A 24,295-nucleotide genomic window follows, 5' to 3' on the forward strand; every position below is an offset into this window, starting at 1 on the left:
TTCTGAAATTGCAGGTATAGGTATTTAGAGAACTGCACAAACTGCGAAGGAGGTGTGTATTGTTCCAGCGCTGGTCTGACCTCCCCTACTGGCAATTGTTCTGAACGATACTACTGTATGAGCAACGCCATTAGTCGCAGCCCTACAGATGGTGTGACTGGCGATGTTTGCCCTATAGGTCACTACTGTCCCACGGGCACTGGACCTTCCCCATTGCCATGTGAATCAGGGAGATTTGTGGCCATCACTGCCCAGTCCACCTGTTATGACTGTACAGCTGGCCATTACTGCACTGATGGCATCAATGAGGTGGACTGTCCTCAAGGCTACTACTGTCCCACAGGCACTGGTGCAGTCTGGCAACGATGCCCCACAGGCACTTATGGTTCTTCCACTGGTTTTAGCACTGAAAGCCAGTGTACAACATGTCCAGGTGGCCAGTACTGTGAAACAACAAACCTGACTACTCCTAGCGGACCATGCGCTGCTGGGTACTTCTGTAACTCAGGCTCTGACAGTGCCACACCCTCCAATGCCACAGCTGGTGATGCAGGCCCCTGCCCCGTGGGTCACTACTGCGAAGAGGGCACCCAGACACCCACACCATGCCCTATTGGAACTTTCAGCAATCAGACCCTGTTAACAGCAGCAGCAGAGTGTACCAACTGCACACCAGGCTACTTCTGTGACACCACTGGTCTAACAGAGCCAGTTGGATTGTGTAGCGAAGGCTTCTACTGCCTGGGAGGAGCCACGCAGGCTCACCTCCAGTGGCTGACAGCACAGGAGGCCCGTGCCCAGTGGGGAAATACTGCACTAACGGCACAAGCACCCCACCTGACTGTCCTGCTGGCACATTCCAAAGTATAGAACAACAATCAACTTGTGATCCATGTCCAGCTGGCTACTACTGTGTTGCTGGAAGCTCCAGTAATGCTGATTGCCCAGCAGGTATTGAAAGATTTGTTGGTAGATTTAATAGTACATGTACACACCATTTGATAAATCTTTTCACTAGATATTATTGTATATATTTTGATAGTTATATAAGAAATTATAAGACACAGAGTCCTGCTTTAAAACTATTTCAATATTTGTTTTTATGTAACAAATTTTATTTCAGGTTACTATTGTCCACAAGGCACTGAATTTGCTCATCAGTACCCCTGTCCTAATGGAACCTATTTTGGCTTTACACGAGCCAAAGTGATGATGCATGCGTGATCTGTCCGGCTGGTCAGTATTGTCCATTCCAGGGCCAGTCTGCCACTGCAGGGCCATGTGCAGGAGGATGGTACTGCACTTTGGGATCCTGGACCGACAAGCCCAGTACCCTTGGTAATGACACGGGCTCTGAATGCCACTGCCCTGCCCAGAGCATCGGGGGAAAGTGTGTGGCTGGAGAGTTTTGTCCGGTAGGATCATCTGTGCAGACTGCGTGCACAGGAGGCTACTACTGTGGGACAGATGAGCTGGATGCTGTCACTGGCCCCTGTATGGCAGGATACTACTGCAGTTCTGGATCAACCATGCCAAATCCTGTGAATGAAACCTTTGGTGACATCTGCCCCAAGGGTAACTATTGTCCAGAGGCCAGTCAGGCTGCAATACCTTGTCCAGAGGGAACCTTCAGCAATGCCTATGCCAATGAGAATCTAACCAACTGTCTGCCATGTACCGCTGGAATGTACTGTGCTGGAACAGGAAGGGACCTGCCCAATGGGAACTGCACAGAGGGATGGTTCTGTCCCCAGGAGAGCACCCAGCCCCAGCCAACTGGCAACGAATGTCTGGCTGGTCATGAGTGCCCAGAGGGCAGTGGTGCAGAGACCCCCTGTCAGTCAGGATACTACCAGCCTGATGTTGGCCAGGGATCGTGTTTCATCTGCCCGGTTGGCTCCTACTGCGACCAAAATGAAGCCATTGCAGAAGAGCAGAGTGGTGTTGGTGAGGCATCCCATGGAGTGGTCACCCCAAAGACATGTCCAGCAGGCTACTACTGCCCTGCTGGCACAGAGACTGCCATGGCCAACCCCTGTCCTATTGGTACCTACAGCAATACCACAGGCTTGGCAAATGAGAGCCAATGCATTCTGTGTGATCCAGGCTACTACTGTGACAACCCAAACATGCTCGCTCCAGCGGGACCATGTAACCCAGGATATTACTGCACACTGGCTGCGTTTGAGCCCAACCCTACAGTGAATGGTAGTGAGTGTGTGCAGGGGGAATACTGCGTTGAAGGCTCTCCTTACCCAGTTGACTGTCCTAAGGGGATGTATGGGTCCGCACCGCAGCTGACTGCCTTGAGTGACTGCACCTTCTGCCCCCCAGGGCAGTACTGTGACTCCCCAGGATTGACAGCACCCTCAGGCAACTGTCTGGCAGGATACTACTGCAGCAATGCCTCAGAAGAAGCAGCTCCAGTGGGCACAGTGTATGGAGACATCTGCCCTGCTGGGTTCTTCTGTGAGGAGGCCAGCCACCAGCCAAAAGCCTGTGATGCCGGTACATACCAGCCATTTCAGGGCCGCACCAACATCTCGGCATGCCTTGACTGTGATCCAGGCAGCTACTGTAATGCTACTGGCCAGGCCTCAGTCACTGGAGATTGTCTTGCAGGTATGAATTATTGACACATAAGTATTGACATTCATATCATCTTTTGTAAGTATGATGTACTGAGTTTATTTATTGGAATGCTTTAAATAATTTAAATACTCAGTAATGCTTTCAGCATTTACTGTCATTGAAATATGTGTATGTTAACAAAACAATACAATATTTGCTTTTAGGCTACTTCTGTACTCTGGGCTCAACCAACATGGCTCCAACAGATGGAGTTATGGGCGATATCTGCCCTGCAGGCTCTTACTGTCCCCTTGGCACCCCTAACCACATCTTCTGCCCAAATGGCACTTACACTAACCACACAGGCGCAGCAGCTTGCTACATCTGCCCTGCTGGATCATATTGCACAAACAGAGACAGTGCGGAGGCCTGCCCCATGGGTCACTATTGCCCCGAGGGTACTGGTGCTGACAAGATCCCTTGCCCTGCTGGAACCTATAATCCTGTTGAATCCATCACCCAGCAGTCTGAGTGCACACAGTGTGATGGTGGGAAATACTGCCAGCTGCCAGGAATGGACAACTACACTGACATCTGTGATGCAGGATACTACTGTACTCAAGGTTAGTGAAATTTCAATAGATTGCCTTAGGTTAGGACAGACAGCATATCATGGTAAGATTAATATGTAGAGGAATTTCATCATAATTCTTTACTTCAGGATAAAAGTTTCTATACTGTAATTTTTGTTCAACATTTTTTTGTCGTTATTAAGCCTACATGACCATTTCTACCATATATCACAATGCCTTATTTGTATGACAGGTGTGGACACCCCATCGCCAAATTCTGTTAACAACACCGGTGTGGGGGCAAAGTGTCCTGTAGGCTATTACTGTCCAGCAGGCTCAGCTCTGCCTTTGCCCTGCTCTGCTGGAACATACAGGTAAGATTATCTACCTGTTTTCATAAAAGCAAAAAAGTATGGTCATTTGTTAAATCCGAACAAAACAAATTTGGGTCTTGTATATTGCAGTAAGCTTAAAGGATAGTCTCTTGTTTCTGTCCAGTTGATTACCTATGAGAGGGTCAGCAGATTTTGATCATTTTCCATAAAGATATTCAACACAATAAAATAAAGGTCAAGTTTGGCTTTGGTTACAAACTACTACCAGTAATTTTTGCCAGAGTTATGGCTCCTTTTCAACCTGAATTGCCAAAAATATGGTGTCTGGAGAATAACTTGTAAAAGGTTTGATTGATTTAGATAATTGTTTACGTCAATTTCTGTTTTGGTTACAAACTACCAATTTTTAATGGAGGATGCCCCCTTTTAACTTGAATTGCCATGGACGAGTTGATTGATTTCAATCATTTTTGTACACATGTTTAACACCATTAAAGGCATGTCAAGTTTGAGTTAGAAACCTCCAATTTACTATAAGTATGCCCAAAATCTGGTGTCAGGACAGTAACTCATGAAAAGGTTGACAGATTTTAACAATTTGTTACACAGGTTTGACACTTTAGAATTCAGTTCAAGCTCGACTTCTGTTACAATCCACCAATATTTGATGGAGTTATGGCCCCTATCAAAGAAATAGTCTACCGTTTCTGTGTCCAAGTGGCGTGTGAGGTTATCTGTCACTCCTGTGACAGCTTTAGTTTCTAATTCTTTAGTTAAAGCATTCATGTATGTAATATTTTAAATATTGCCTTGATTTCATAATGTAACTTTGCATCTGTCTGTACAATACAGTGATGCTGAAGGTTCAGCCACATGCCAGACATGTCCAGCTGGCTACTACTGCATGGAGAACACTACCTCATACAGCCTGTATCCATGTCCAGCTGGCTACTATTGCCCTGCAGGCACCACCCATGATACACAGTTCCCCTGTACAAAAGGCTACTACAACCCAACCAATATCATGGATGACGTGAATGACTGTCTTGAGTGCCCCCCTGGCTTATACTGTGAAAGTGAGTGCTTTGTCATACATCAAGTGATCTATGACATCAGTGATAAAGTAGCAAAAGAAGCAGTCAAAGCCCTAAAATAAAATTCAACATCAGTGTTTAAAAATACTTATGAAATTATATGTTCAAATGAAAATATACTGCTTAGGATAAATCTTGCTATTTTGCTCAACTGACAAATGCTTAATGATTCTTTCTTATTAAACTTCAATATAAACACATGCACGGTTTGTTTTGTCCTCAGCTGATGGCCTGGAAGCGCCAACAGGTAACTGCACGGCAGGCTGGTACTGCACAGGAATGTCATACCAGACAATGCCGGTGGATGAGGTGAATGCCACAGACCCGGCGATGTGTTCATGCCCCTCCGCTAACTACACAGGCGGTGAGTGCTGGCCAGGAACATACTGTCCTGCAGGAGCTAACTACCCGGTCCAGTGTGATGGGGGATCCTACTGCAGCCAGAATGGACTCTCTGCACCAGAAGGACTGTGTGATGCAGGCAAGTTGCTGTGATTCTTACTTCGTCAGTTTATTGTTTAACTCAAAAGTTTGTTGAGCTTGAAAGTAAGGATGTTTTTGCACTCCAGAAGAGTCAAGCGGAACCGTCGTGTATTTGAATCCATCAATTCTGGTGTAATTAGTCAGGAATATCGTCTAGTTACTGTGTTTAGGTGTTGATTATGTTTCCTTTTAAATAAACATGAAACCTGATGATTCATTCTATCCTAAAAAAAAGTTGTTAATTTTAGCTCTACTATTGTCTGTGTGTCTGTGCTTGCGTCTGTGCATTCATGAATCTGTAAACAATTGCTTGTGAATGAGATACAGTCTTCAGTTTTGATTGTTTCTCAATAAAACTTTTACAGTAGTTAGATAGCAATTAGAGCTTGGTTCCTTTGGAAAATGAGATTCGCCCATGCATAACTGGGTTATGGCCCTTGAAATTATCCAAAAAAAGTAGCTATTTTTAGCGAAGTCTAATTTAAAGAGAGACAGCCTGTTTTTAGATTGTACAATTTGTTTAATGTTTTAAAAAGAGGTCACAGTTACAGTTTAAGAAGGTTGGTTGATTTTTAGCTCTACTGGCCAAAGGCGTACGATGGTGCAGTGTCCATCGTTTGCTTGTGAACCTTTGTTCAATTTATGCCCGTAAGGGTCATAACTGGCCACACCCCGGGGTTCACAAGTCTGTTACTGCAAGGCCAAGACCCTTGATTTTGTAACGTGTATGGCCAAAGACGCAACAGATCCTTTCAGAGAAAAGCATGCTCTACCCTGAAGGGTCGACTGGTATTATTTACATACGCCATAAACCTCCACCCGGAGAACTGATTATGCCAATTTGCACATAACTAAGTACCGTAACATACTATGAATGCACTTCCGCCTACAGCGGAACGTTACGTTACTTTCCCTCCAAGAAGACTCATCCCAAGTCTTGCCCTTGGAAACTTGTGGTAAGGCAACATGTCTTCATCTCACGGCTGCCACCATTTGTAACGTGCACGGCCAAAGATGCAACAGACTCCTTCAGAGAAAGCACGCTTGACCCTGAAGGGGTTGACTGGTCGTATATACATAGACCCTGAACCTCCACACAGAGAACTGATTATGCAAATTTGCATATATCTAAGTACATCAACGTAATATGAACACACTTTCGCCTACAGAGGAACATTACGATATTTTTTATGAGGCATCATATAGTAGTCCTGACTCCTGGGTTAAAAAAGTGGCACCACCCTGAGGGTCACCAGTGTTACAATGATATAAAGGAAAAATTTACAATTTTGTCTAGTGGTAATAAACATTTAAAACTTTCACTTAGTTGAGTGCTTTAGAGTCAACATGGCCACTTGTTATTGTGTCTCAATCAAACATGTGTAGCAGTTTGACATCCATGAGAGCTCTGTTCCTTTGGAAAAGGGTCAAATCCGCTCATGTGTAGCCTTACCAAAGTATACATCAAGCAGACAATTGCTACAGATCAAAATATTCATCAACTGTTGTACACTTGTGGACTAGTGGTTTAGGAATGTGTATTTAAAAAAATCTTAACTTAACCAGCAGGGGTTCGTACCCACTACAACCTAAAATAAATTTGTATATTTTAATGAATTTTTTTCTTTAATTTCTGTATCATACAGTAAAATAATGATAAAATAAGTGTTTTCAAATGTGTAACCAGCAAAACAAATTTCGGTTCAAAACATGAGCAAGATCCTTTAAAACATATGTGTGTGTTACCAGTATGAACATGCTTTTGATATGAACTACTATCACTGGCACATATTAAAATAGCTCATCCAACTAATTTGTTTACTGCATTTTCTGTCCTCACATGTTGAACATGCAAAGTTTTCAGCTTACCAAAACACAAACCATTCCAAGTGAACTATAAGTATCTTGCCAATTACCAATACATCCATGCTCTGGATTGAAAATTACCACAAGAGCAATGACAGTAGAGAATAGGCCCTCGTGGGCCTCTTGTTTGTATAACAATTTCTCATTATTTTCAAAACTGAAGCAATTTTTGTGTGTATTGATTTTAAGTTTGACATTGTTTCTTACAGGTTACTACTGTGTTGGTGGGGCCACCTCCCCTAATGGCACAGAATGTACAGCAAACCACTACTGTCCCCAGGGCTCCACCACCCCCACCCCCTGTCCTCCTGGCTCCTTTTCGTTTGCCACTGGTAACATTGCCCTTGACAACTGTGAGCAATGCACACCAGGCTTCTACTGCTCCAGCTCTGGAATATCTGGCCCCTGTGCTGTTGGTTTCTACTGTCCTGCTGGTCAGGCATCAGCCACCCCAGCAAACTACACGTGCCCAGCAGGCTTCTACTGCACAGGCGGTCTTGGCACCCCTACAGAGTGTCTGGCTGGCATGTACCAGGATGAGATTGGCCAATCAGAGTGCAAGGAATGCCCCATTGGAAGGTGAGACAAAAAAAAAGTCAAGATCACTGTACCATGTGAAGGCATTCCTTGGTTGAATGATACAGTCAGTGCTGTCATAAGGATACATAACATACCTTTTACATTGTATTAAGACTTCAGGTTTGGTATCAGTTTTGTCATTGCTGTATATTATTTCAAATGATTCAGCAATTTTACCCATTACACAAGAGGTACAATACATCTTTTCGGAAAAATGTAACACAGTCTGTTTTATTTAGAATATCTCTTCTCATGCAGATATTGTGACCCGGTGGAGGAAACAGCCAACCTCGGGTTTGCTACAGGTGTGGTCACCCCAATGGCCTGCCCAACTGGTTACTACTGCCTGGTGAACACCACATCTGCGGGTGACTACCCCTGTCCCACGGGCACATTTAACAACCAGACAGCCATCCAGGCAGACTCAGAGTGCACACCATGTACTGGAGGATTCTACTGTGACTCACCTGGTACACTTGCATTTTGTTTAAATTATAGTGATAAAGTGTGAAAGTACAAATATATATGTATCATTATGAATGACCAATTTTAACCTATTTATTTTTTTCTACCCAATGAAATTAAGTTTTTACATGAAAACATTTCTTCTTTTTTTCAATTTTAGCCTGTATTATGACTTGTTAACAAAATTTACTATACAGACATACATATGTAATATGATGACCTTGTTTCATAAAATGATTGTTAAATGTGTTTTCAGGACTATCTGAACCACAAGGGCCATGCAATGAGGGATTTGTGTGCGTTTCTGGCTCTGACACTCCATCACCCACCAGTGTTGTTGGCTATGTGTGTCCTGCAGGCTCGTATTGCCCTGCACAGTCAGCTGTGGAGACGCCCTGCCCCGCAGGAACCTTCTCAAACACCACAGGACTCCACAATGTCTCCTCATGTGAACAGTGTACACCTGGATACTTCTGTGCTGCTGATGGTGAGCTCTCCTTAACAGCCCTGTAGGGTATCGAAATTGGATAACAGCTTTATAATTATGTAATTTAATTGGATTTACTCTCATTTGTCTCTTTCAATGGAATGGCAACATAACCAGTGTTTTACATGGTAGGTTTGACAGAGCCTTCCGGACCTTGTGATGCTGGCTTCTACTGCTCTGGTGGAGCCATTTTGCAGAACCCGTCTGCCCTGGCATATGGTGACACATGTCCCACAGGCCACTACTGCCCCTCTGGTACGGGATCCCCGGAACCCTGTCCCGCAGGCACCTATCTGACCACGACTGGGGGCCAAAATGTCACTGATTGTGCTGACTGCCCCCCAGGACGCTTCTGTGCCTCCACTGGGCTTAGCAACTATACTGGTAGGCATAGGTCTTTTCACCTCTACTTGTAACAAAACTTATTTTTATTTTTAAATACAGTTAAACACCATTATTCCGAACACTGTTTATCTGAAATTATGGCTATTTCGAAAAAAAAAATTCCCTCCCAATTTCAATCCTTCTTTGGTTAACTAAGTTTTTAATCTATAATCCAAAATCGCTATTCCGAAAAAGTCATTATTTTGAAGTAAAAATTAAGGTCCCGATTTGGTATTTCACCTATTTATCAATCCTTATTTGGAACTTAATCATCTCATAGTTTTTCACACCATACTGCGAATGCACTCGGGCGTCAGCTTGAGGTGACAATGGAGCACAATTAGTGATTGTTAAAAAATGACATTGAGCATGCGTATGTTACCAAAAATGATGTTAGAAAATGAGCGATGCTTTGAGTGATGTAGTGTGTACATATTTGCTGGTTAACACAACCTGAATAACACTTGACCTGCTATCATTCCGGACAAGGCCCGCTAACAATCCCGGGAGGATCATAACGATTTTGCATACATGTGCTGTCATCTTGTGTTAAATGTTTAATGTTGTTTTAATAAAGAAGCATAATAACAAATTATTTGTCATTTATTAAACAATCAATCAGCAAACATGTATACGAAATATCAGTCAAACCGAATGTATCGAATTGGTAATGTGTAACGGACATTGCAATCTTCACAACTTAATATTTCACGTTATCTTTCTGTCATTTTCTGAAAATTGTTAATCTGAAATATTGTTATTTCGAAATAATTTTTTGGGTCCCTTAAATTTCGGATGAATGGTGTTCAACTGTATGTCAAGCTATGCAGATATGTCAAAGTAAACTTTTCTAACATCAAAATTATTATGAATTATTTGTTGATGATTTATTGAATAAAGGAATTATTATGAATAAAATTGATGATCTGATTCTTATTCATTGTGCCAATGCACATTTACAGGATCGGGTGTTGTTGGTAATTGAAATGTTTGATTCTCCATATTATCCTATTGTTTCCTGTGTATATCTGGGAACTCACTGTACACTTGGACTCACAACTAACTGATCTATGACTCCCTAACATGGACGCCATCTGCATGTCACTGTTTTCAAGCAGCAGCAGGAAGCATGTCTTCAGCTGCATATAAGCTCTTTTTCAGTGATTGCTTTTAAGACCAATGACAACAACTTTATAAGAACATATTTTAACATTTTTCACTTGATTTTTGTCATTACATAGAGAAATGTTGTCATGGCAACATGTTTAAAACATATTCATAACTTATCATGAAACTTAAAATTCATTTGATTTGTATTCTTATTATGTTTACCAATGCTTGATGACTTAAATCTAATCAATTATTTCATCTTACAAAATGAATGGTGAAATCTGTTGTGTTTCATTTTTATTGAATCCATATGGATGTTAACAATGTACACTTTATGTGATATTTGTTTCTCTACTCTTCTCTGTATAAGGATCATGTGACATTGACTGTAAGTGGTCACCTGTCTGGTGATATGCACGCTGTATCACAACTAGAATGGCTTAAACTGTTCAGGTTATGTCGTACAGGATTTGTCCGCTTCTTATTAGTTCCTATTAAGCTTTAATCATAAGTAGTTTTACATGCATTTTATTCTTTTATTTTGCAACATCATTACAGCAATTTTTAATTGAATGGAAATATTTAGTATCAAAGTTGGTATTGCATTTGTTAGTACCACTAATTAATCTAATTAATGTCAATTAATCTAATTAATGTCAATTGTCATCTCCCCATTTTTGTCACCACTATATCCATCCCTCCTTGCATCACCCCTATGGTGCTTTTCTATGCTTTGCATGACATATTCTTGATTTCAGCCTTGCATGGCAAGCTTTGTATATGAAATATGCATGATTATCAAAAGCCCTGACAAAATTGCAGCGCAGAGTTCTACTTTCTAAGAAGTCCTGATACATATCTTGCTGGTGTTATTTCCTTTGTAGAAATATCAGTAGTTTGTTTATGTAAATATTAAAAAGAACACGCATTAGAGCAAGCTCAATGTAGTACTGTGTTTGTTTGTCCATTGTAAAAATGTGTAAGCTTAATTTAGTTTCACCTAAGAGTATTATTATGTTAGAGAACTTTTAAAATACCTAATTTAAAGTTAAAAGCTATGTAACCCTGAATAATTGATGTACACATAATACACTGAAACCTTTGACATGCTGTTACACAGTGTAATATTCTATTCTGTGTTTGCTGCAGGCGAGTGCCAGGCTGGCTACTACTGTATGGCAATGGCTAACACTAGTACACCCACAGATGGGTTGACTGGAGACATCTGCCCCGCAGGAAACTTCTGCCCCACCGGCAGCAATGCACCAACACCCTGTGCTGACGGTAGGGGGCTGAAATTTGCATCATCAAAATGGATTTTCTAAAATTAAATGATAAACTTTTAACTTGCAAATTTGGGTTTAATGAAAGATGTACATCAATCAAAAAGCATTCTTTCACATAGCAAAGATGATTTCAGAAGAAAATTCCATGTAAGAAGTATAATTTTTGTTTTATTGATTGTACACATTTAAAGGCAGTCAAGCTTAAATGCACCTATAAATCTTTTGAAATACAGATTAATATATATACATTTGGTGACGTAATCAGTGCCTAGGTTAAAAGCGCAAAAAATGAACCACATTATGAAGTGTTAATCTTGATAGCCAAGTTTAGTTTAAATATATGTAAAAAATAGATGTTTTCGAACTTGGCCAGAAATTGAAAAACCCCATTTCTTAACTTGTAAAGTTTGATTTGGCAGATTTCATACTTGATTTTTGAAATTTGATGATGCTTTAATTCTGAATGAACTTGGCTGCCTTTAAGGCTTTAGAGGATGTAGCATAGTTTTGAAATACTGTGAATTTATATTTCAGGCACATTTATGAACCAGACAGGAGCATCAGTATGTGACGAGTGCCTACCTCGCTACTTCTGTGTGAACCAAGACCGCCTTGATGAGTGTCCAAACGGAGCATACTGTCCCGGTGCCAATGGCTACAACTACTCTCTCTGCCCGGCAGGCACTTTCAACAATGTAACTATGCTGGAACAGGAGTCTGAGTGCACCCAGTGTATTGGTGGGTCATACTGCGCTACCCCCGGACTGGCCACACCCACAGGACTGTGTGCTCCAGGATACTTCTGTACGATTGGGGTTGACACTGTCGCTCCAGAAAACAACAACACTGGGACTGGAGGTATACATTGTTGATCATGTTTAATTCAGAAAAGAATGCCAAAACTTTAAATGCTTAAAGCTCTTACCAGAATGATGATTGTACATGAATAGGCATTTCAAGTTTGCTAATAGTATATTGACTGTTTTACATCATCCTTTGATGATCCTTACTAGGTTACCCCCTTTGACCTACTGTAAGCTATATATCCATTCTTTCCAGGTCCATGCCCAGTCGGTCACTACTGTCCAGAGGGTACAACATCGTCAATCCCCTGCCCCTCAGGCACCTATGGGGATGAGGAACGACTCCCAATCTGTAAGACCTGCCCTGCTGGCTACTACTGCCTTCAGGGGATCACCACTATGCCAGCACACCTTGTCCTAAAGGTTAGCATACTGTAGTTGTCTGTAACTTTTTCTTTAGTTAAATATCTATAACATAGCATGGGGCTGTCCTAACACTGTTTACGACTTGTTTAAAAGGGGAGCTGAAAATAACTGTAGCTGTTCATGTTTATTGTATTGTGCAGGTTGTTTGTATTCCTAAATTAAATGATTCTAACATATTGCAGTTAAGTGTCTTACATTGAATAGTGAAATTAGTTTGTGTGGACGGCATTCACTCCCTGAGTGTTATTGTAGGCTCCTACTGTCCAGCTGGTACGGAATATGCCAACCAGTATCTTTGCCCCATGGGCACATACAACAACAACACCAACGCCGATGACATCTTTGACTGCAAGTCATGTACAGGTAAGCACATAGAGATATTTAGAAATTATAGTTTTAATATATAGTATAACAAAACCTTAAATATTTGTATGTACATTCTAGTGGTAATGTAATCATTGAGATGCATGTTCATTGACAGCTGGGAAGTACTGTGACCTGGATGGTCTGTCGGAGCCAGTGGATGACTGCACAGCAGGCTGGTATTGTTCAGGCGGTGCATTCAGTGACAAGCCAGTCGTGTTTGACAACTCTTCACTAGACTTCTCAATCAACATGTCGTGTCCCACCTACCTGACCAACTTCACTGGAGGGCCATGTGCACCAGGTGAGGAATCTCAAAATGTTAATACTCAATAAAAGTAATTCATGGAACAGACAGATTTCATGCTTATGTACTCAAGACATTGATAATCATGTATCGCCTTTATCTGTTTTACAGGCACATACTGCCCAACTGGCAGTTCAAGCCCAGTCCCCTGTCCCCTTGGTCAGTACTGTGACACGGACAACCTTGAGTCCCCAACAGGCAACTGCAGTGGGGGCTCCTTCTGTAATGGTAGTGAGTCTGTGCCAAACCCACAGGACTGCAGTCTGGGACACTACTGCCCATCCGGAACAACCTATGAGATTCCTTGTTCCATTGGAACATTCAACAGTATGACTCTTTGCTTAAACACCATTAAGTCTACTGACATTGTTGCTTTCCTTCACCCTTCAAAGTCTTTTTTCCATTGCACATAAGGTAATATATGCATTTTAGGTAATTTCTGCGCCAACCTGCATCTAAATTAATTGCTAGCAAGAAATTCTTTCCTTAATGTTGTTGTACATCTTTTTTCACACCAATTCTAGATGCAACAGGTGGAGCCAGCTTATCAGACTGCCTTGAGTGTACCCCTGGCTACTACTGTCAGTCCACTGGCTTGTATGAGCCAACCGGTCTGTGCAGTGTTGGGTATTTCTGCCCTGGAGGACAGTCCACCCCCATGCCATCTGAATATGCCTGCAGTCCTGGCCATTTCTGCTACGAGGGAAGTCACAATGAGACCGGCTGCCCATCTGGAAACTACCAGCCCCACTGGGCTCAGGGTAACTGTGACCCCTGTCCTGCGGGCTCATACTGCAAGGCATTTGGAGATTATGAGAACCTTGATGATGAGAATGTGACCACCAGTGGGAATTACTCCGGTCGTTACCGTAGCTACCGGGGTGTTGATGTGCCAACACCCTGTCCAAGCGGGGCTTACTGCCCGACCAGCACCACAGATGCCATGGAGTTCCTGTGTCCTGCAGGCACTTACAGCAACATGACATCACTTTGGAGCAACACCCAGTGCACATCATGTGAACCTGGCACTTTCTGCAATGGTGAAGGTATGTATTCCATAACATTTTATTTTTCATCCAAAAAGTTTAACCAAAAATGCTATCCTTATGAGTGGCATTTACTTTAGTATCTTTAATACCAATTTAATATTTTCCAACATTTCATTGTTTTAAAGTTTCCCTTAAATCATACAGGCAACATAGAGCCATCAGGACCTTGCTCTCCAGGATATTTCTGCACCTTGGGAGCATACAACTCCACCCCAACAGACGGGACCACAGGCAACATTTGTCCACTGGGCAAGTATTGTGAGAGTGGGAGTGTGACGGGCATTGGTTGCCCAGTTGGCACATACAGCAATGTGACGGGGCTCCAGGCAAGCTCCGAATGTACCGACTGCACACCAGGCTTCTACTGTGGAAGTACAGGTCTTACAACAGAGTCTGCCTCATGCTGGGCAGGTGAGCATCCCTAAGCAGAACCTTCTTAGAAATAGAATATTATTTTGCCAATATAGTGATTTTTAGAAACCCAATTTAAAAAAAGTGTCTTTAGGCCAATCATAATTTTATACCAGGTATTAAGTTTGTCATTGGGCTGTTTAAGTAAATAAGATCATTAATGACATAGCAGTTCACTTTTACAAAGTTGTCAACTAATTAACAAAGTTCTGATCAATAAGTATTTGTTTCTCTGCACTAAGTTTGCAGCAGTATTTAAAGAAAAATCAATTTAATCAATGTTGGAAATAGGTATTGGCGCAATGGGCTCAAAATTGTTCATGGTTTGTTTTTTTCTTGTGCATTGTCTCAGGTTTCTACTGCACTGTGCGAGGTGAGACACCCAACCCAGTCTCCCAAACATACGGAGATTTATGTACAGAGGGCCACTATTGTCCTAACGGTACACACACCCCCACTGACTGTCCTGCTGGAACTTTCCTCAACACCACAGGGGCTGGAGATGTCACAGATTGTACTGCTTGCTATGCTGGTAAGTTCCATTGTCATTTCTTTTTCAACCAAAGACACTAGTAACCTTTTCTGCTATATAAGGTAGAAGTCTCATGAAACACACTCATTGGAAGTCTATTATATTGTTCACTCTTCATTTTGTTGATTTAATAGTCTTATTGAATATTAACATATACACATTTCTGTAAGCTGGTATCCTATGTATATCAGGCTACTTCTGTGGGAGTGCGGGTCTCACCTATCCAACGGGCCTCTGTGACGCGGGCTACTATTGTACTCTGACTGCCAACACAAGCTCCCCTGTTGATGGGGTGACAGGTGACATCTGCCCGGAGGGCTTCTACTGCCCCTTGGGTTCAGGGGCCCCCTCTGCCTGCCCCAATGGAACTTACATGAACACAACAGGGGCTAGTACCTGTACCATCTGTCCACCAGGCTTCTACTGCGTTAACAGGGACAGAGCTGATATATGTCCACAGGTATGAGTCATTTGGAGCATAATGTAAACTCATTTAGGAATTGGGTAAAAATCATACTGTTTTTGTTATTGACACATTAAAAAAAATCAACTTTTAAGTCTTAAAGGTCATACAAAAGTTTTTGATTGGTTGCAGGGTAACTACTGCCCTGAGGGTACTGGCGCTGACATTCAACTGTGTCCAGCAGGAACATACGGGGCCACAGATCAGCTCTCTGATATATCACAGTGCACGGACTGCACAGGTAGCATGAGTTTGGACGCTTGTTGGAAACATTACTAACAAAAAAATGTAAAAATTGATACAACATACATGTCTTGGAAGAGTTTAAATATAATGATAGGTGAAGATATTATCATCTTAATATGATTTCAATTGATATTTAATATGAATTAACCATAGCCTTCACTGTTCCTTTCCTTGTGCAGGTGGTTATTACTGCTCCACGCCTGGAAGCACCAGCCCTAATGGCCCATGTGACCCTGGTTACTATTGCACCCTGGGAGTAAATGTTGCAGCCCCTGTGTCGGGCAGTAGCTACACCGGTACTGGAGACATATGCCCTGTTGGTCACTACTGTCCACTAAACTCCACTGTGTCCACCCAGTGCCCAGCTGGCACATACGCTGGCAGTACAGGTAAGTGATACTATTTTTTTTTGTATCAGCTTCAATTATCCAGAGCAAGAAGAGGTTTTCAATATCCTTGCATATTAAGTGAGATAAATATGTAAATGGAGTCGGTAATGTTTAAGTTAATAGTTGTTCTATATGACAGGTCAATCGGTGTGTGATCTCTGTCCGGCTGGCTACTACTGTATGGCTGGAGCAAATGATTACCTCACTAAGAGCTGTCCAGTTGGCCGCTACTGTCCTGAGGGCACAGAGCATAGTGAACAGTACCCGTGCCCAGCTGGAACATACAATCCCAACACAAACGCGGTCAATGACTCTGCCTGTGTGTATTGTGACCCAGGATCGTTTTGCAATTCCCCTGGCCAGAGTGCTGTTACAGCCTCGTGCTCCCCTGGCTGGTTCTGTTCTGGCGGTGCCACCTCACCAACACCTACTCCAGTCGGTAAGGACATACCCAACTTGGTGCATACATTGATTAAAATAAAACTGCTTTCTACCATGGATGACTTGTGTTAATGCTTTATTTCTTTAAGATGATACTTAAATACTTTCAGTGTTGTTGCAAGTGAAAACTATTAATCAGCCTAAATTTCTTGGCACTAGCTGAATACAATTTATTATATGTCTTAAAAATAGACAAAATGTGTATAAAAATGTTTACTGTGCAGGTAACTTTAGCTCTGTGGACCTATGTATGTGCCCTGACCAGAACTTCACGGGGGGCCGGTGTCAGCCAGGCACTTACTGCCCCTTTGGTTCTGAGGCCCCAACAGAATGTGATGCTGGCCAGTACTGTGAAACTTATGAACTGTCCACACCAACAGGTGATAATATCTATGAAACTGATGAAAAAATAAAACATTTAATATGGATACAAGCTCCTAATTTCAACTTCCATGACATACCTAAAATAGAGATGTGATGACATTGTACAAAACTGTGAAAGAAACATTTTTGTTCCAGTATTTCAGAGGTCGATTGTATTTAAAACTTAGTAATAAAGTAATACTTAAGAATGTAAAATTTATTATCTGTTAATTGTTGGTTGTGTAGGTGACTGTAGTGCTGGCTACTATTGCCCTGGAGGAGACTCAGAGCCGAGTCCGGCCAGCACAATCTGCACGGTTGGGCACTACTGTCTCACAGGCTCGCCCGCCCCAACACCCTGCCCTGCTGGAACATATTCCAACTCCCTTGGCCTTACACAGGAGTCTGACTGTCAGAACTGCACTGCTGGTAAGAATTCATTATTGGAGATGAATGCATATCCGTAATAAAATGTTATAGTATCAAACCATATGCTTATTTAGGGTCAATGTTTTACAAACATTCAATGAAATTGTAAAATTGATATGATTACAGTCAATGTATATTTGAATTAAAATTAATTCATTTTGTTGATTTTAAATACTTAGATAGTTGAGTATGCATTTTAAATACTTAGATAGTTGAGTATGATTGTTTAGACTAAGTAGGACTGTTATCAAAACTTTAATATTTTTAGGTTATTACTGTGTTTCCCCCGGGCTAACCAATGTGACAGGTCCGTGCAAGGAGGGCTTCTACTGTCCAGGTGGACAGGCTGTGGAGGACCCCAGTGAATACCCTTGTCCCCAGGGAACGTACTGTCCCACGGGAACAGCTGTCCCTATTATGTGCGCACGGGGAGAATACCAGGACACAACCGGAGAATCAACCTGCAAGATCTGCCCATCACGATACTACTGTGATCCATTTGAGTACTCGGTTGGATCTAACGATACTGGCATCATAGTACCTCTGGACTGTCCAGCTGGGTACTACTGCCCAACAGGAACAGGGGGAAAGAATACCTATCCATGCCCCTCTGGAACATATAGTAGCGCCCTCAACTATGAAGCTCCAAGTATGATGTCAACAGTTTTAATAACAAATTCAATAATTTTTTAAAAATAAAATTGTGAATATAATTATATCTCGTAAAATGCAAAAAAAAGGGAGAAAAACAATTACCGGTATATATGCCTATTTACCATCCTTGTGATTTTTTTTTTTTATGAAATGCATTATAATCCACCACTGTAGATGAGTGTACATCCTGCCTACCAACCAAGTACTGTCAGACAGAGGGGCTCACTTCCCCGGAGGGTGATTGCGCAGCAGGATACATGTGCATCAATGGGGCTGCCTCCCCTACCCCAACTGATGGAACCACTGGCGACATCTGTCCAGAGGGACAGTACTGCCCAGAGGGAACATTCATACGTAAGCACAGTTATTGTGGATAATATAGCTGGTCCCAATATCATGAAAATGCTCCAGTCATTTCTCAATCTCAAATGAGATTTCAACATAACAGAATAGCATGATTCATTTTGTTTGTTTTACTCATTTTTAAAAGCACATTCTCTTAGGTATTATATTGATAAAATCATTACTCAGTATTATTAAGGGAAGTAATTTCAGAGCAAAAATGTATTTGAGTAAAAATTCAAAAATAATAAGATTCCAGTACAATGATTGCTCTAGATGTAGATGGGCATATACACATCTCCATCTGTGCCTCATATGTTCCCGTTTTACCTCTCTGGGATGTAACTCGTGCATTGAGGGGTTTTAGAATTACTTGGGGAATATGTTGATTACATTAAAACAATGGGTCCACTTCATATTCCATGCCCCAACCTCAAAGTTCAAAGCCACACAAAGGGTATAATGCTGCATATATGCATATGGAATGAGTATAGTTAGTTCCCCTTAAGGTCAACCATTATGGGGTCTTGCATATGCTTATAGTTTATAATTGCTCTGAATTTAGACAAAGGTATTAGAAATTGCATACTCCATTGAAGTGGATGGTACTTCGGGTGCATTTGTAACTTACTGTGTCAGCTTGTTCTATAAAATCTTGATCATTTTATTTTTCTATGAGAGAAAACACAGCTTATTTCTTCCCGTTGAGTTTCCAAGTAAACAAAGACATTGCCCAGGGACAAACCATTAATATAAAAACCTTTAACTGTTTATTGTAAGTGGCGTGTTGGCATTTAACTTAATATGAGGATTAGTATCTGCATACAGAGCTTTGACTTCAATTCCATTTTTATTGTCATTTGGATAAAAGGATGTGCCACATAATGTGTGTGAATTTGCCAGTTAATGATTTAGTACTTTTTCCCTGCGCTGTTGCAATTTGCATGATAACTAGTGCCTTGTTATTCCAGCAACCAACTGTCCAATCGGCACATACAGCAACCTGACAGGTCTGACCAACCACACAGAGTGCCTGCCCTGTGTACCTGGCTGGTACTGCCCGACAGAGGGGCTTGTCCAGCCACAGGCAGAGTGCACCGCCGGCCATTACTGTGAGCTGGGCTCCATCGAGGCCGCCCCTGTGAGCCAGACATATGGGTATCTGTGTCCTGTTGGCCACTACTGTGAGCAGGGAACTGCAGTACCTACCCCCTGCCCTCGTGGCACATATCAGTCTCAGGAAGGTCAGTATATTATGTATCTATTAGAGTTAGATTGATTGTCCTTAAACTATTTTTGTTTAAATTCTGTAAGTTTTTAAGTTGCTTTCATTGTAAAATTATTTCAATTGTATATCATCTTGATGGTTTTGTTTTCGTCTGCAGGCAAGCAATTGCTATCTGACTGCGTGGATTGTCCGGCAGGCCAGTATTGTTACCTGGCCGGTAATGACTCCATCACTGGAGACTGTGATCCTGGATACTACTGTACACTTAATGCGCAAGAGAGCAACCCTACTGGTGAGAAGACACTGCAGGACTATACTTCCATAATATCCATTGTAACTGTATTTTATGAGCATAATGTATACTGTATATTACCATAGAGAGTTTTCATTATACATTACCAATACCTAATATAACTGAACTATTTTTTTAACTTTGCAGATGGTGTGACAGGTGATGTGTGCCCGATCGGCTCCTACTGCCCCCAGGGTTCCACAGCCCCGATCACATGCACACCAGGTTCTTACACAAATGCTACGGGTCAGGCGACATGTGCCGTGTGCCCCACTGGCTTTGAGTGTACAGGTGGTTCCACGGTGGATCCTTGCCCACAGGGACAGTACTGCCCAGAGGGAACTGGTCTTGCCACACAACCATGCCCTATTGGTAAGCCTGGTGTTATGTATGCTATGATAGAGCTATGGCTTGCATACTGACAGCTGTCCTAATACATAAAATAGTAACTGTTCATCTTTGGAATAAATTGTATGTTCTTATATTGCATATCTTTGTGCTTAGGTACATACGGACACACAACTGGTCTCGGGAACTACACAGATTGTACAGACTGTACGTCGGGCATGTACTGTGACACCACCGGTCTCACTGCGCCCGCCGGAAACTGCACTTCAGGACATTACTGCTATCTTGGTAAGTTGAACTTCATCTGGGTTGTGATATAAATCCTCGTACTGCCAGAAATTTTAGAATGTGTACTGAAGTAATGCTGTCCTATTGTCATGGAAAATCATTTCAGACATTAGTATTGTATGAGAAATTGGCAGTACTGTTTAGAATAGTGAAAAACTCTTGATCTTGTTTGTGCAGGTGTGAGCCTTAGCGTCCCTGTGGTGTCAACAGGGTTACACACAGGTACAGGTGATGTGTGTCCTGCTGGAGCCGAATGCCCCGACAACTCTGGCTACTTCAGCTATTGTGAGCCTGGAACATATGCCCCAAACACTGGATATGCCCAGTGTCTGCCCTGCCCACAAGGTTAGTGCAACAGTGTCTCCACTGCTCGTTGCAAAACTTTAAACTTATTTCATTTATCTTCTAAGTGCCATCTGCTTGATTTTATAAGGTTATGAATAATACTTTGTGAAGGAACAGCAATCTGATTGATGGTGTTACTAAACAGCTATGTTTTCTGCAGGTTTCTACTGTGAGAATGCGACGGTCACCCCTCTGACCTGCCCAACTGGTCACTACTGCCCTGAAAACACGACAATGGCCACTGAGTTCCCATGCCCTGCTGGCACATACAACAATGTCACTGGTATACACTAGACTTGATTAGCATTGAAAAATGTAGGTAAAGATTTTGGCTTCCAATATGATAACTGCCTTCAAAAAAAATGTTCTTAATAAATAATGTTATTTGATGAAAATGGTAAAAACTTTCATGTTACTGAAGAATTGTAACATTTTACACAATATATTTCATACAAGCAAGCAATTAAAGCTTTATTAGTGCTTGAAATATTCTTTTCATCCCTATGTATATATCTATGTTTTCCAGGTTCGACTGATGTCAGTGACTGTATAGACTGTCCTCCTGGCTACTATTGCGAGGGAACTGGTAATGTTGTTCCTGATGGGGAATGTGACAATGGTTTCTGGTGTGCCGGAGCGGCTTTCAGCGCTAAACCATATGATCTAGGTGCTGCTGTCGGTGGAACTTCTGCGTAAGTTACCTGCTCTAATGAGTCAGCATTTTTTTGTATTCTCTATTGGTACAAAGATGTATTTCAAATTATTATGTGTTATGTATATTTCCATAAGTGGTGTGTTATATTTCTTCAATGCACTGAGACAAAGTCTCACTTTCTATGGTACATTAAATGGGATATACCGTACACCTCATCATCAGAAAATAACTGCGTTTAAGAGGATATCATTGCAGTCATCGAAATTAGACTTTTGGATTAACAAGCCCGAATTATTATACTATTGCTTGGCATTAAAATTTTGAACAAGCCCTGCTATATAAAATTCAGAATTTGAGCAAGCCCAAAAGACATTTTACCAGTGCAGGGCTTGTGCTAATTTCGACCACTGTCATTGTGGAATTTTTTTAAATAACTAAAAAGTATAAGAATTTGTACAGTCAACTTTTGTTATTTTCAGTGGATTATACTCGAATGACACTTGTGCACCAACATGGGACTGTGTATGCCCAGACTTCCTCTTGTCTACTGGTGGAATCTGCCCCATGGGCTACTACTGTCCCCAGGGTTCGTCCAAGCCCACCGCCTGTGACGCGGGCATGTACTGTGAAACACCAGGCCTTCCACTGCCTACTGGTAATAGCTGAATAAGTTGTAGAGAATGCAGTCACATGGATCCACTTTCTTAAAAATATAAATAACGATGTACTCAAAGCTGGGTTTTTTTTACTGAACTAAAAAAATATTATCAGATTATCTTGTTTTAAACAGTAGCAGATTTTACTGCAATTCTAACATTTTGTTATGGTTTATGTTTTTGTTTCTTGATAAGACTTTATTGTTAACAACAGTTGATGACAAAATGTGATGGTTTATACAGGCAACTGTTCAGCTGGCTGGTACTGCAACAACGCGAGTGCCACACCCACCCAGATACCGTGTCCAGTGGGTCACTACTGTCTCGAGGGCATGCAGCCAATCCAGTGCCCTGCTGGAACATTCTCCAACCAGGAATACAACCAGCAGGAGTCTGATTGCCAGAACTGCACAGCTGGATATTACTGTAATGGTAAGTGCATGTTATAAAATGTATGTATATGATTTACAATTTATGTTAAATTTGAAATCTCTCAACTATAATCAAAATTTGTTAAATTTTTTGTCATAAATGACTTGTTAGCTGAATGTTTTAAACTTTCATACTTTTTCATTACAACCTATTTAATTATTTAATGAATAAATCTATCTAAAATTGTTCTTTGTTGTTTACAGGTACAGGCTTGACAGCGGAGGTTGGAGAGTGTGCCCCTGGTTACTACTGCCCTGGTGGCCAGGATTCCCTGACTCCCATGGGATTGGAGTGTTGGCCAGGCCACTACTGTGAGCAGGGTTCCCCCATCCCTGTGTTCTGCCCCAATGGTACATTCCAGCCCAGCTCCGCCCAGTCCACCTGCCTCACCTGCGACCCTGGATTTTACTGTAACCTTGCTGCAGGTACGCTCAAGACAGTACATATATATATAAATTTTGGCTAAGTGTCATTTTGATAGATAATGTATTAAGGCAATCTGATTTCAAAATAGATAAACCAAGTTCTTTCCAAAACCAGTTGACAGTTGTTTAGAGAAAATAATGATTTAAATAAAAATAATTAAAAGCCAATTAGACAATTAACTGACACTTTTACTAAATATAGATCTACTAATTATCATAAACCATGCATTCTTTCAGGATAATTCTTTGTCTTAGTCTTATAGATTACCATGTAGAAAATAATATCTCTTACTAGACCTATAAACATATGACGCTGTGAAGACCAGGATGGATGCTAACAGATTACTTCTGTTAAGTTATTCAGCACCTTTTTTATATCAGGCATTTTGTGAAGGTGATACATGATTCTGTCCTTTTTTGCTGACAGGTTTATGTCCTGGTTTTAATTATTATGTGGATGGTTGTGAATGTTTCAGGAGGTGGCACCACTTGTGATGGTAACTTGGTTGCATGAATATTATTGTTAATAATTACTGTTTGCAGTGAACTGTATCCCTGTTGTTTTAATACCATATTTAACATATGCTGTTTATGTAATATCTTTAAAAATCATTCTATGTTCTCACCATAGTCATTTTCATGACCATGATGTAGGACTTCACTCATTCTATAGCCTAGGCTATTATTTCTTTATACAAAGCATGAGTTCTACAAAAAGCATCATTCTAAGTATCTTACATGAGGATGCAACCCTGCTTACCCTTTGTGTACTGACATCTACTTCATTTTCAACCCAAATCCTGTGTAACAAATGATATTAATATATTTTGAGAGTCTGTGTTCAAACTCATATTTTTACAGCCACTCAATAACATTAACATAATGCAAAACTGTTTGAAAAACAAGTTTGTCTTTATATTTAATTTATAACAAGTGTATCCTGATCTTGTTTTTGCCCCTTCACTGTTATTATCCCATGTAGCACATGTTCACACCATTTATATTTTGTAACAGTCTTCTTCACCACCTCACATTCGCATTTGTTACCTTGATTCATAATACTTTCTGGTATCTTTCCTAGTAAAGTTTTAGATTATTTGTCATATTTAGTTAAGTATTCTTCTAGAAAACCATTTCACTTAGTTTGTTAATTGGGATTCTTTTCTCAATCTCTGT

At 41.3% G+C, this 24,295-nt stretch overlaps 1 protein-coding gene across 1 annotated transcript in view; it reads left to right on the forward strand.

Annotated features, from left to right (window-relative positions):
• The window catches only part of LOC128226407 (uncharacterized), a 57,319-nt gene that overhangs the window by 11,610 nt on the left and 21,414 nt on the right, over positions 1-24,295 (forward strand). Inside the window, 41 exon segments of the mRNA XM_052936283.1 lie at positions 15-748; positions 751-951; positions 1,124-1,195; positions 1,198-2,622; positions 2,796-3,194; positions 3,397-3,517; positions 4,331-4,554; positions 4,796-5,053; positions 7,131-7,500; positions 7,759-7,970; positions 8,222-8,452; positions 8,585-8,836; positions 11,096-11,230; positions 11,767-12,090; positions 12,292-12,429; positions 12,432-12,458; positions 12,714-12,824; positions 12,943-13,128; positions 13,243-13,458; positions 13,656-14,177; positions 14,325-14,591; positions 14,944-15,123; positions 15,315-15,583; positions 15,719-15,827; positions 16,012-16,221; positions 16,361-16,660; positions 16,887-17,042; positions 17,272-17,454; positions 17,723-18,103; positions 18,283-18,462; positions 19,422-19,694; positions 19,836-19,970; positions 20,118-20,342; positions 20,475-20,606; positions 20,784-20,951; positions 21,112-21,234; positions 21,478-21,643; positions 22,086-22,261; positions 22,506-22,694; positions 22,898-23,119; positions 23,596-23,616. Of these exon segments, the coding sequence (XP_052792243.1) occupies positions 15-748; positions 751-951; positions 1,124-1,195; positions 1,198-2,622; positions 2,796-3,194; positions 3,397-3,517; positions 4,331-4,554; positions 4,796-5,053; positions 7,131-7,500; positions 7,759-7,970; positions 8,222-8,452; positions 8,585-8,836; positions 11,096-11,230; positions 11,767-12,090; positions 12,292-12,429; positions 12,432-12,458; positions 12,714-12,824; positions 12,943-13,128; positions 13,243-13,458; positions 13,656-14,177; positions 14,325-14,591; positions 14,944-15,123; positions 15,315-15,583; positions 15,719-15,827; positions 16,012-16,221; positions 16,361-16,660; positions 16,887-17,042; positions 17,272-17,454; positions 17,723-18,103; positions 18,283-18,462; positions 19,422-19,694; positions 19,836-19,970; positions 20,118-20,342; positions 20,475-20,606; positions 20,784-20,951; positions 21,112-21,234; positions 21,478-21,643; positions 22,086-22,261; positions 22,506-22,694; positions 22,898-23,119; positions 23,596-23,616 (10,223 nt within the window).

This window comes from Mya arenaria, chromosome 3 (genome assembly GCF_026914265.1).
Source record: "Mya arenaria isolate MELC-2E11 chromosome 3, ASM2691426v1".
NCBI classification, from domain to species: domain Eukaryota; kingdom Metazoa; phylum Mollusca; class Bivalvia; order Myida; family Myidae; genus Mya; species Mya arenaria.